A 14,009-nucleotide genomic window follows, 5' to 3' on the forward strand; every position below is an offset into this window, starting at 1 on the left:
TACAATCCCGCAGCTTTAGGCCTGTAAGCCTGTCCACAAACAACCCCAGAACCTACATGATGCCTAGACACTTCTCTAGATCTGAGAGGTCCTGGATAGGTACAATGAAGAAGGCCGCCACTCCCACTCTGCCCTCTGACAGGCTAGCTGGAATGTCGGCCATCTTGTTTCTACCTATCCAACCCTCTGGAGATCTACTCGTGTGTTTAGGACGGGGAGAGGCTGTGATATGTTTCTTGACTGGACCACAGTTTGTGATTAGTCCTAATCGGCCCTTTTTACCAGACCGTGTCACAAATCATGTCACCCAGATGAAATGCTCGATGGGCCAAGGAGCTGGCTGGATGCTGGAAGTTCAAAGCCGCTGTGAAGGAAGTCCAGCTCCACCATTTAGATTCTCTTACTGCACCTGTGTGTGTGTGTGTGTCTGTGTGTGTCTGTGTGTGTCTGTGTGTGTGTGTGTGTGTGTGTCTGTGTCTGTGTCTGTCTGTGTCTGTGTGTGTCTGTGTGTGTCTGTGTGTGTCTGTGTCTGTGTGTGTGTCTGTGTGTGCGCCTGTGTGTGCGCCTGTGTGTGTGCCTGTGCGTGTGTCTGTCTGTGTGCTTGTGTGTGCGTGAGTGACAGATCTCATATCGAGATCTACATCTGTGTGACGGAACGCCGGTGCATGAAATTGAAGTCATGAAGTCGTCTGATGTGAGAGAGATATTCACTGTACACACCATGGCCATGGAGGACCTTCATCTTCCAGGCAGTCAGGAAATCATCAAGTGTTATATACTGTATATATTATATATATATATATATACCTATGTTTTCTTTTTTAAAAGAGAGCCAACGATGAACGATATATACAGCCTTGCCGCTTCATTTTAGCCCCACATCTGCTGACGGCAGGGGGCAGATATCACCCCCTCCCACCTATAGGGGGCAGATATTACCCCCTCTCACCTATAGGGGGCAGATTTGACCCCATCCCACCTATAGGGGGCAGATATGACCCCCTCCCACCTATAGGGGGCAGATATGACCCCCTCCCACCTATAGGGGGTAGATATGACCCCCTCCCACCTATAGGGGGCAGATATGACCCCCTCCCAGCGGTGTTCCTGCGTTCCTGACCCCAGAGAGGCTGTCTGAACAGGCCGGGGGATCTGTCTGTTCCATCTGCATGTTTAAAATGTCACGAGTGGGTTTGTTAGCGTCCTCTGTAATCACTGCGTTTGTTCCACCGGTCGTGGGACGTGGTCGCGGTGCGGCCCGTCGCCGTGGTGACTCAGAGACGCTGGCCACTGTCATGTGACCTTAACAAGCGTCTGCTTTGGTGGGACGAAACCACAATCACAATCATCCAATCATCTGTGATTTCTCTCCTCTGGACTGTGAGTGTGTGTGTGTGTGTGTGTGTGTGTGTGTGTGTGTGAGTGTGTGTGTGTGAGTGTGTGAGTGTGTGAGTGTGTGAGTGTGTGAGTGTGAGTGTGTGTGTGTGTGTGTGTGTGTGTGTGTGTGTGTGTGTGTGTGTGTGTGTGTGCGTGCGCGCGCGTGTGTGTGTGTGTGTGTGCGTGCACGAGTGTGTGTGTGTTATGCCTCCCTCCCATGGTGACTGAAACTCTCTTGTTGTGTTTCTCTTTACAGAACGGCCAAAGTGTAACGGAGGACGGCGACACACCAGGTGTCAAGGTAATAGCTACACACACACACACACACACACACACACACACACACACACACACGTGGTGGTGGCGGCGGCCAAGTGGATAGTGAGCTGGGGATCAGAAGGTCATGAGTTCAAATCCCACCTGGGAACACTGCCACTAGTGTGCCCTTGAGTAAGGCACTTAGCCCTCAGTTACTCCAGTGAGACCTTGTCCTTGGAATCGCTAATTGTAAGTCGCTTTGGATAAAAGTGTCTGCTCAGACACACACACACACACACATACACACACACACACACAGTGACAGTAGTGGAACATTCACACACCAATGGCGGCAAGCTGCCATGCAAGGCGCTGGCCTGCTCACTGGGAGCAATTTTAGGGGTTCAGTGTCTTGCCCAAGGACACTTCGACATGTGGCCAGCCGGGGTCGAACCGCCGATCTGCCAACCTTGTGATCATTAGGCGGTGACTCTACCTCCTGCGCCACAGCCGCCCCCTCTACATCTCTTCAGTGTGTTTGTCTCTGTCCCTCCTGGTCTTCAACATAACAGCGTTCTACTGTTACACAAGCAGAGCTTCCCCTCTTGGCAGTGTCTGTGTGGGTGTTGTGTGTGAGCTTGTGTGTATGTGTTCGTGTGTGTAGTCTAGGTGTGTAATGTCACTGCTGATTGGCTGTCTAGGTATTGACTGCTGATTGGTTGTCTAGGTTATTATGTGTTATGTGATCCTGATTGTCCAGCAGAGCATTATACTCCTGTAGCACAGACGGAGGTAATGTTCCCTCTCTCTGTTCTCTGTGACCCCTCTTTTCAGAGAGAGAGAGAGAGAGGGGAAATGAGAGAGCTGAGAGCCTTGTACTCTTTCAACACGGAGGTGTGTGTGTGTGTGTCTTTTTTTAAACACACAGCATACTGAAATAAAGTCAGTTATCTTGAGGTAAATCGTGTGCGGGCGTGTGTGCGTGCGTGTGTGTGTGTGTGTGTGTGTGTGTGTGTGTGTGTGTGTGGTGTAATGAGGACATTGGGGGCGGCGGGGGGCGGGGGGATCGATAGGAACCTGCACAGCCGGCCGGTGTTTAAATAAAAGAATCCGATAATTCCTCCCAACTTGACTCCCTCTTCTTCCTGGGAACGCTGTGAAAATAAATCTCTCTCTCTCTCTCTGTCTCTCTCTCTCTCTGGCTGTGTCACAATTCTCCACCCTTTTCTTGTGGTGTGCCTGTGTACGTCCCCTGTCTCACTAATGGTGTGACAGAAGGCAGATGCAGACTCATACGTAGGCAAGTGAGGTAAGATACTACCATATGCATGGGGAGGGGGGGAGGAAGGGGGAGGGGAGGTGGTGGGAGGGAGCATGGCAGTCAGTTTGACCTAAAAGTTATTTAATTAATAAACCCTGCACACACACACACACACACACACACACACACACACACACGCACACAACATCACACTTGCACTCCCCCAATATTGATTGATTGAAAACTTTATTAGAAGATTTGCAGAAGTAGGTACATGAAAGTACATATTACATACAAGGTCAACTAACAGGATAAAAACCCAAGAAAGCCACTGGCTTATTTCAATTGGGGTCCTTGATTCTCAATTCATCGTTACATGTAAGACCGACAAAACAAACTAGTACTATCTACAAGATAATACAGACAAATAACTATTACTATCTACAAGATAAAAATACATCCATCATGGGAAGAACAATACAACAAAACATCAGGTATGTACAGCGGGTAGGACAGGTGGGGACATACACCCCGGGTGGGGCCGGGGACACAACACAAAGTATGTACAGTGGGTAGTTCGGGTCTTTTAATCTGATTTTTGATTTAGAGGGTCCAGTTACGGATTGCAGCCTCCTGTAAATGTTTTTTGAGAGTGGTTTTGAAGGTGGGCAGTGTTTTGCACTCCTTTAAGATTATAGGAAGGGCGTTCCACATTTTTACTGCATAGTTTGCAAACGAGTTTAACCCCTTGTTTGTGGTGCAACGCGGTTGAACGTGGTTCGTGGAGCTTCCTCTGGTGTTGTATGTGTGGACGTTGTTCACTTGTTGGAAGTATGTTGACAGGTACTTGGGTGTCTTTGTGGTGTAGCGAATCTTGAAGACCAGGCCCAGTGCAAGCTGCTGCACTCTGTCAACTACTCGTAGCCAATCAAGGCTCAAAAAATGAGCAGCGGTTAGATGTGTCCTAGGGTTGAGGCCTAGCAGAAGCCTAACCAGTTTATTTTGGGCTGTCTGGAGTCTTGTTTTATGGGCCTTTGTGGTTCTATAGTACCATGATGTTACGGCATAGTCGAAGTGACATTGAATGAGAGCTCCTGATAGGGTCCTCAGTGTGTTTTTACTGACAAGTGAGGATATCCTGTACAAGAATCTAGTTCTATGGTTCACTTTTTTGATTACTTTTGCTGCCATTTTATCTCCGGAAAGATTTGCCTCTAAGATGGAGCCCAGGTATGTAATATCCTCTTTTCTTGTGATATTAATGTTACCCACTTTTATTTTAAAATGTTCAGCCTTTCTGAGTTTAGATGGGGATCCGTATAGGATGGTTTCAGTTTTACCTAGGTGTATTGATAGTTTATTGTCAGCTAGCCAGATGCAGATTCTACTCAGTTCAGTGCTTAGCGCTTTTTCCACCTGCAATATGTCCCTGTCAGAGACCAGCAGAGCCGAGTCATCCGCGAACAGGAACAAATTGCAATCACATGCTGATGACATGTCATTCACATATATTAGGAACAGTAAGGGTCCCAATATGCTTCCTTGTGGAACGCCGCAGGTCACTGGGAGGGGGGGGGACAGTGTTCCGTTCACACTAACCACCTGTTCCCTCCCCTCTAAGTAGGATTGCATCCATATCACACAGTGACGCATCCCCCATTCACACTCTCTCTCTGTCTCTCTCTCCGTCTACCAGCGCCTCCCTCCCTCCCTCCCTCACTCACTCACTCACTCACATACAGAATCACACATAGCCACACGTGACACATTACATGGCCAATGCTAATGGGGCCTTCTGAGCCACTCCCAGGTCCTTTTAGCCCATTATCAGAATGACAGGCGGGCCTGGCTGGGGGTGCAGGCAGGTGGGTGGACAGGCCCGGTCACGGAGGTGGGGAGGCGGACGGGTGGGGGGGCCAGGCAGGTGGGGGGGCTGGCGGAGACAGGCAGATTTCTTCATTTACCTGATAACCGCCACCGTACTGCTCTCGCCACTTGTACCCAGAATTCAATTCATTAGAACACTGGATGGCGGGTCTCCACGACCTAAACTCCGAGCTCTGCTCTGCTCTGCGAGCAGGCCACTCAGAGAACGGCTGATTAAGGATGCACAGCTGGGTCCTCCAATGAGAACAATGGCCTGCCTGGCGCCTGGATGTTCTACAACAGCTCTCCTCCTGTGGAGGACCAGGGAGGGTAGCAGTCTAGAGGACCAGGGAGGGTAGCAGTCTAGAGGACCAGGGGGGGTAGCAGTCTAGAACAGTGTTTCTCAACCCTCTCCTCGGGGCGCCCCAGCCGCACCACATATTTTATTTGTTCCACCACCAGCTCACCTGATTCAACTAATCAAGTACAAACCGTAATTGCTTTGTACTTGATTAGTTGAATCAGGTGTGCTGGTGGTGGAACAGATCAAATATGTGGTGCGGCTGGGGCGCCCCGAGGAGAGGGTTGAGAAACACTGGTCTAGAAGACCCATTCTAAGGGACATTGGGGACCAGAGTGATCTGGAGGAGAGGAGAGGGGCTGTGGGAAGGGGTCCATTTTAACGTCTCAAACTGTTCCTTCACCCAAACCAATGGAGCAAGTTGCCAGGCAACCATTTGCTTGACAAATATTGCTAGCTTAGATTTTCATTGAACTGACTGAATAGATAGAATAGCAATTTAAACCGCAGCAGTTATACCGAAGGTTGCCCAGTTCAAGGACAAGATGTTCCAAATGTGTGGTAGTTTTATTGATTAAGTAGCCATAGCTGTTTTGAGGCCTATTGTTCTTTTCTGAAGTCTTGTTAGCCTCGACCATTTACACCAAAAGCCTAATAAAAAATCAGTGTTGAGTGAATCAGGAAGGACTTTTTTTGAACTACTGTTTTTCTCATCCACCACTCTCATAGTGACAGCTGTCCTCTCTGTCTGTCTCTCTGTCTGTCTGGATGGTACTGAATGTGAGTGAAGGCTACTGTCTCTCCTCTCACTTTCTCCTCTCCCTCCTCTCTCTTTCTCCTCTCTCCCTCCTCTCCCTCTCTCTCCTCTCTCTCACCTTCTCTCTCCTCTCCCCTCCTTCCTCTCTCCCTTCCTCTCCCCTCCTCCCTCTCTCCCTTCCTCTCTCCCCTCCTCTCTCTCTTCCTCTCTGCCTCTCCCCCTCTGTCTCTTCTCATCCTCACCCCCCCCTGGCATTAGTATGACAAAAGTGAATCTGAGTGTGTTTTATTGCGACGGTTAAGAAGCAATCACACCTGATTGGTGTGTCGGGGGAGTGAGGAGCCGTCTGGCGATCTGGCGATGATAAACCAGCCTCGATGGCTCTCCTGTGGACGGGCGGCTGTCCAGGGCGTAATCACATTACCCTCCAATTTACTTTGCAGCAGCGAGGCTACATGGCTCGGCTAGCGTGCAGAGACGGCCTCCTCCAGCCAGCCCCTCTTTGCTCATCCATCACTGTCTCTCTCTCTGGGCGTCTCTCTGGGCGTCCGTACTCTGCCGGGAAGGAAGGTACGTACCAGACTCTCTGACGGTGACCCAAAATGGCCGAAACGTTGATGGTTTTGATCGTTTTTGGTTTGGTATTTATTTTTTTATGTTTTTTTTATCGTTCGAGCTGGGAGTGTCACATTTACATTTACATTTTTGGCATTTAGCAGACGCCTTATTCCAAAGCGACTTACAATCAATACATTTGACTAAGCAAGTGAATCCTCAATCCACCAGTCGTAGCAGAAAGAGTAATCCAGCTCAGGCCGGGGCCATTGATAGAAGGAAAAACCTTCTTCTATCTTCTTCTAAGCCTAGCCTTTTTAAAAAAAAATATATATATAGACACTGGAGAAACAGAGAAACAGTACAAGGGGGGGCAATAGAAGTTTTTATGGTCACAGTAGAGGGGAAAAGCGGGTGTCTTCAGGAGACGCAGTGCTGGGGGGCAGTAGATGTCTCAGGATGTCGTGTCTGTCCTCCTCTGAGTTTGATCAGTGAGCCGGGCCCGGGGTTTTAAAAAACCCAGGATCAGATCTACAGTTCTGAAGAGCTGCTTACATAACCTGGTTCTCTGAGGGTCCAGAGGCGTTCTGCGTACCTGCGAGGTGAAGCCCGTGTTCTGTCTGAGGTCGCTGGCCGTCAGGCCCGCCAGGCTCCGTTGTCATGGCGCCAGTGCACAGCGAGGCTGGAGTAGACTCAACCTTGAATAATTCATGAGTATCGGGATGTTTTGTAAATGGCCACAACGTTTTGGTGGGAAATTTGCTTTTTGTGGCTTCTGGTCAGAGAGAGACACAGAGGCTTGACAACAGAACCACTTCTGCTGTTCTGACCCAGTAGGGCCCTGCATGGTGACGATGAGAGGAGAGGCCTTAGGAGCACACACACACACACACACACACACACACACCTACACACACCTACACACACCTACACACACGTACACACACGTACACACACACGTACACACAAGTACATGTACACCCACACATGTACACCCACACACACACACACACACACGTACACACAAGTACATGTACACCCAACCACACACACACACACACACACACTCAGACAGGTTGTTATAGTTGAACTGTTCAACACCACTTGTGTGTTATCTTTAGAACATCATATACAGTAATCGGGGTAGTTGAAACAATTGCTTTTTCTAAGTGGAAAAAGACAATCTCCTCCACAACAAGCCCAGCAGCCAGAGTGGGAAGGTGAGTGAGTGGCCCACCTCCCAGCCCTCCAGCCAGGGGTGCAGGCAGGGCCGGTAATGCCTTTTCTATTGGACGAAATCAGATTGAGAGAAGTCGTGTGTGTGTGTGTGTGTCTGTGTGTGTGTGTCTGTGTGTGTGTGTGTGTGTGTGTGTGTGTGTGTGTGTGTGTGTGTGTGTGTGTGTGTGTGTCCGTCCATCCCAGGCGCGCAATCTAATGTGTGTAATGGCCTTTTAGCTTCGATTGCTGCTGCTGGACAGAAGGTGTGTTTGTGCCTAACTGCTTCAATCAGTCTGCCCTGAGGGGAGGAGAGGATCTGAGACCCCTGGCTCTGTCACACACACACACACACACGCGCACGCACACACACACACACACACACACACACACACACACACACACTCACACACACTCACACACACACCGCAACAGCCTCATCAATGTTTTAGCAGCAGAGGCCGTTGGTGACAGTTGGCTCAGTAGAGAGGATGTGTGTGTGTGTGTGTGTGTGTGTGTGTGTGTGTGTGTGTGTGTGTGTGTGTGTGTGTGTGTGTGTGAAGAGCTGAATTATTCCTCTGCTCATCCCTCTTGGCCCGCTCGCTCACTGAGTCTTTGTTTAATTATAAAGCCCCCTCAATGTGTGTGTGTGTGTGTGTGTGTGTGTGTAGGCCCTGCTGAGACACACACACACACACACACACACACACACACAGCATGGAGCGTGATCAGATGATAATCCTGATGGAGACAACTGTGTGGAACACAGGATCACGACCTCCATTCTGTCTTCTCTAATCAGCAGGGCCTCCTCAGGCACACACACACACACACACACACCCACACACGCCTCATCAGTCCCAGGGATTAGAGAAGACAGAATGGAGGTCGTGATCCTGTGTTCCACACAGTTGTCTCCATCAGGATTATCATCTGATCACCCTCCATGCTGTGTGTGTGTGTGTGTGTGTGTGTGTGTGTGTGTGTTCTACACGTGCGTGTGTGTGCATGCGTGTGCGTGTGTCCGTATCCATGAATGGCGTAGGCATGGCAACTGCTCATTCCTTTACAAAACCCAGACCATATGATTCCAATGCTATTAGTTTTACGCATGCACGCACGCACACGCACACACACACACACACACACACACACACACACACACACACACACACACTTCTACTCAGCTTGGTGTTGACAATGGGCAGAAGCAGGAACTGTGCTGCTGGAGGGCGTCTCTCCACTCTGAATGGGGTCAGAGTTCAAAGGTCAAGTACATAATGGAAGGCACACACTCACATAAACTAGCATATGTGAGCAGTGTCGTGTGCTTGAGGCTCTGGAATGACATAATGCCAAGGTGCATGATGGGTAGAGGGAAATGGGGCAGTCTTCAATCGTGCCCTACTTCACCACGGCAACCAAGTACCAAACACCCAGATATAATAACAATCATATTGTTATGTCATCCCAACCGATCGACTTCACACCTGATTTTGTGTTTTTGTTTCACCTGTGACATCATCGCCTTGTCCTCCTCTCCTACCCTGGTTGCGAAGTGACCATGTCAGTGAAACTATGTCATTATCTCAGAGAGCTGTTCATAATGAACGCCAGGGCCGATGACAGGGCACAGTCTCCAGGTGACACACACACACACACACACACTCAGCACCTCTGTTAAAGGTCATAGGTCATAGGCCATAGGTCACAGGTCACAGGTCACAGCCCTGGGGTTCATCCAGGGGAGGCTGGTGGAGGTAGAAATCGGAGGACGGGCTCATTGTAATGCATGGGACGGAACGAGGAATATTATCAAACTCACGAGTCACCCCATCACCTCCACCTGCATCCTCTCACTGCAGAGCAGGGTGGAACAGGCAGGGCAGAGCCGAGCCGAGCAGACAGGGTAGAGCAGGCAGGGTAGAGCAGAGCTCCTCTCTCTAATCCTAGATGACAGTAGAGCTGAGAGGCTGCAGCGGCCTGCTCTGATCATACAGCAAGATCTCTCTCTCTCTCTCTCTCTCTCTCTCTCTCTCTCTCTCTCTCTCTCTCTCTCTCTCTCTCTCTCTCTCTCTCTCTCTCTCTCTCTATACCTCTACCTCTGTGAGACAGTCCTGTACTTGACTGTTTGTAAGTGTATGTGTGCGTGCCAGTAGTTGAGTGCGTCACTCAGCTGGCTCTTAAGAAATGACTAAGACTGCTGGAGAGCCTGAAGGTAAACAGAGATACATGGAAATATTATTTCACCTCTCCTCTCTCTCCTCACCCCCCTCTCCTCTCTCTCTCCTCACCCCCCTCTCCCCCTCTCCTGAGAGGCTCAGCTTGCCTGAGCTGGAGGAGATGCCTGTCATCTGCCTCATGCTATGCTAAGCTAAGCTAAGCTAGGCCAATGTTGGTGGCTGCCTGGAGCCCAGACTCTGTCTGTCTGTCTACCCTCGCAGCTGTGTGTCTGTCTGTCTGTCTGTCCTCTCGTCTGTCTGTCTGTCAACAGTGTTTAACAGTGTTAAGTTAATGCAGTGTGTAACAGTATTTAACAGTGTTAAGTTATGGCTGTGTTTAACAGTGTTCAATAATGTTCAGTAGTGTTTAACAGTGTTCAGTAGTGTAACAGTGTTCAGTAGTGTTTAACAGTGTTCAGTAGTGTAACAGTGTTCAGTAGTGTAACAGTGTTCAGTAGTGTTTAACAGTGTTCAGTAGTGTGTAACAGTGTTCAGTAGTGTTTAACAGTGTTCAGTAGTGTTTAACAGTGTGTAACAGTGTTCAGTAGTGTAACAGTGTTCAGTAGTGTAACAGTGTTCAGTAGTGTAACAGTGTTCAGTAGTGTTTAACAGTGTTCAGTAGTGTGTAACAGTGTTCAGTAGTGTTTAACAGTGTTCAGTAGTGTTTAACAGTGTGTAACAGTGTTCAGTAGTGTAACAGTGTTCAGTAGTGTAACAGTGTTCAGTAGTGTTTAACAGTGTTCAGTAGTGGTTAACAGTGTTCAGTAGTGTAACAGTGTTCAGTAGTGTAACAGTGTTCAGTAGTGTTTAACAGTGTTCAGTAGTGTTTAACAGTGTTCAGTAGTGTAACAGTGTTCAGTAGTGTTTAACAGTGTTCAGTAGTGTGTAACAGTGTTCAGTAGTGGTTAACAGTGTTCAGTAGTGTAACAGTGTTCAGTAGTGTTTAACAGTGTTCAGTAGTGTGTAACAGTGTTCAGTAGTGTAACAGTGTTCAGTAGTGTTTACCAGTGTTCAGTAGTGTACCAGTGTTCAGTAGTGTAACAGTGTTCAGTAGTGTTTAACAGTGTTCAGTAGTGTCTAACAGTGTTTAGTAGTGTTTAACAGTGTTCAGTAGTGTTCAGTAGTGTGTGCCAGTGTTCAGTAGTGTTCAGTAGTGTGTAACAGTGTTCAGTAGTGTTTAACAGTGTTCAGTAGTGTTCAGTAGTGTGTAACAGTGTTCAGTAGTGTTTAGCAGTGTTCAGTGGTGTTTAACAGTGTTCAGTGGAGTGGGAACAGAAGGCGTTAATGTTGGGACACAGACCAGAGCCAAACACTTCACATTCCTCCACAGAGCTGTGTGTGTGTGTGTGTGTGTGTGTGTGTGTGTGTGTGTGTGTGTGTTGCGCGCCAGGCGGTACATTCAGAGATGGATGGGAGGAGGAGGAGGAGGAGGAGAGAGCTTGGAGTGTTGCCATGACAGCTGGATCCTAACCCTGCAGCCTTCTAACTTGATCTGGCAGATTCTGTGATGTCACATTCCTGCTGTCCACAATACCTTAAGTGTGTGTGTGTGTGTGTGTGTGTGTGTGTGTGTGTGTGTGTGTGCGCGCATCTGTGTATCTGGGTGTATGATTGCGTCTGTGTGTGTCTGCGTGTGTGTGTGATTGCGTCTGTGTGTCTGTGTGTGTGTGTGTGTGTGTGTGTGTGTGTCTGTGTGTGTATGTGTGTGTGCAGCTTAGTATTGATCGTCTTGTCCAGCCTATTGAACAGTGGTTAGAGTTTCTCTGACCCTCTAATGCATATTGATGATTGTGAAGGGAGCCAGGGAGTGACTCCACTTTGTCTGTGTGTGTGCGTGTGTGCTTTCATGCCTAGCACTGGCCTAGCTTATTTTAGCATAGCTTATATCACCACCTCGCTACAGACTCTTAGCATAGCTTATATCACCACCTCACTACACACTCCACGGCCTAGCTTAGCTTAGCATAGCTCATATCACCACCTCACTACAGACTCTTATCTTAGCATAGCTTATATCACCACCTCACTACAGACTCTTAGCTTAGCTTAGCATATCACCACCTCACTACACACTCCAGGGTCTAGCTTAGCTTAGCGTAGCTCAGAGATACAGGCTAAGCTATTGAGTATAATCAGATCAGTGAATCAGTGTGTGAGTAATCCCCTTTGTAGTCATTCTAGATTAGACCTTGGTCCGCTCTCTGAACCCTGAGACAGCCTGGAAGGAAGGAAGGAAGGAACACCCACACATACATATACACACACTTACACACACACACACACACACACACACACACACACACACACACACACAGAGGAGGAGGTGTGGAGATGTGTAGAGTCCTAATGATAATCATTACTCAGACATGGCTATGCTGCAGTCACCACCTCTCACTAGGCCCCGCTGTACCATCTACGTGTGTGTGTGTGTGTGTGTGTGTGTGTGTGTGTGTGTGTGTGTGTGTGTGTGTGTGTGTGTGGTAGGGAGGGGGACATGGGGGTGGGGGGAGGGAGCAAGTGGGATGCAGCCATGATCAGGTCTCTGTTGAGCTCGAGGGCTTCTTTAAGCTGTATGCGCACGCACACACACACACACACGCCCGCAGCTGACATAACTGTCAGTAATATTCATAATCATCTATAGAGTGTTGCAGATGAGCCTAGTGTGTACAGTAGGGGGCGGGGGAGGCCCGTGTGTGTGTGTTAGCCTGACAGGATTTACGTTGTGAATGTGTGTGTGTGTGTGTGTGTGTGTGTGTGTGTGTGTGTGTGTGTGAGTTCGTAGGTGTGTGTGTTTCCTGCTGCATCAGATGGCCTCCAGGCCCCTTAAATGGTTAATTTCTCACATGGGAGTTTATTACTGAGACATCACACACACACACACACACACCCCTCCCCCCACCCCCACACTTCCCTCTCTATCTGGCCACTGATTTTAACAACACCTCTCTCTCTCACACACACACACACACACATTCTCTCTCTCTCACACACACACACTCACACACACTCTCTCACACACACACACACACACACACACACACACACACACACCTCTCTCTCACACACACACACACACTCTCTCACACATGCACACACACACAATCTCTCTCTCTCCCTCCCTCACACACACACACACACACACACACACACACACACACACACACACTCCCCCCCACCCCCCCCGGCCTGTGTAGAGCCTGTCTGGGCAGCCCTGGTTGGCATACTGGAGAGTTTCTCTTCATTTCCTGTGATTACTCCACCGTGTTACCAGCCTTGCCAGGTCCTCCTCCTCTCCTCCTCCTCTCCCCTCTCCAGTGTTTCCCCTACCATTGCTTTGGGAGGGCGGGCCGCCCCCCCAAGAAAGAGGAATTATTACGGACGTAGACACCAAACATCTGACAAGCAGGCTAAAATATCCGCTTTTTTTAAATGCACCCAACCCGAATCTGGCGAGTGGCAAATCGTGGCCAAATATCATGGGCTCGTTGGTAACGTTAGTCCGCCAGTAGTCTCGCATAGCCAAACCTATCTCCACACGTCGCTACGCGCTGGAGAATAATACAAGATTGTGCGCGCGACGCGAGAGAGTTTTTGCAGGGTGAGATGTCTGCAGATGGAAAGTAAGCAAGTTGAAACGTTAGTAAATATAATTGCTGAGTGTTCTAACAGAGCAAGTTGGTTCAAATTGGTCGTTATTTTTGTGACTAGAAAGTGTCTGATAGTATAGTTCCATGGTGTGTAAATAGTGTCAAAGAACTAGCAAGCTAGCTAGCTAGCTCAGAGGTGATGATATGAGCTAGTCTGCTGCACACTTGCCAGCTAAAGAGCTAACTGGATGCACTTTATTATTTTACTTAAAGTAGATATACTATATTTCTTATTCTGCTAGAATTGGGCTTTATGGCAATACCATAATGGCATATTTACAGTACATGGACAGTGGATTGAAGCATTGGAAATGTCTGTTTTTTATAGTTGGACATATAGTTGGACATGCAAGAACCAGGTGAGAAAGTGGACAGGTAGTCAAGACCACATAAGTAAGTAGCCTTGAGAACCGATGGTTCTGGAGCCTAATGGCCCATAGGGCAGGAGCCTATCTCCTGTTTCCGTAGCGTGAGGCGGCTTAATGTACAATACAATTAGTACACCCCCTGGACATGACGCTGGTATGTCGCAGGGTCTTACCCCCTA

At 48.7% G+C, this 14,009-nt stretch overlaps 1 protein-coding gene across 1 annotated transcript in view; it reads left to right on the plus strand.

Moving 5' to 3' along the window:
* Window positions 1–14,009, plus strand: part of rps6ka1 (ribosomal protein S6 kinase a, polypeptide 1) — a gene marked incomplete at both ends in the record, with an annotated part of 48,554 nt that overhangs the window by 14,874 nt on the left and 19,671 nt on the right. Inside the window, one exon of the mRNA XM_080546273.1 lies at window positions 1,634–1,678. Within this exon, the coding sequence (XP_080402399.1) occupies window positions 1,634–1,678 (45 nt within the window). The remainder of the gene's footprint in view (window positions 1–1,633; window positions 1,679–14,009) is intronic.

The sequence above is a fragment of the Nansenia antarctica genome (genome assembly GCF_963989245.1).
Source record: "Nansenia antarctica genome assembly, chromosome: 1".
Classification (NCBI taxonomy): Eukaryota; Metazoa; Chordata; class Actinopteri; order Argentiniformes; family Microstomatidae; genus Nansenia; species Nansenia antarctica.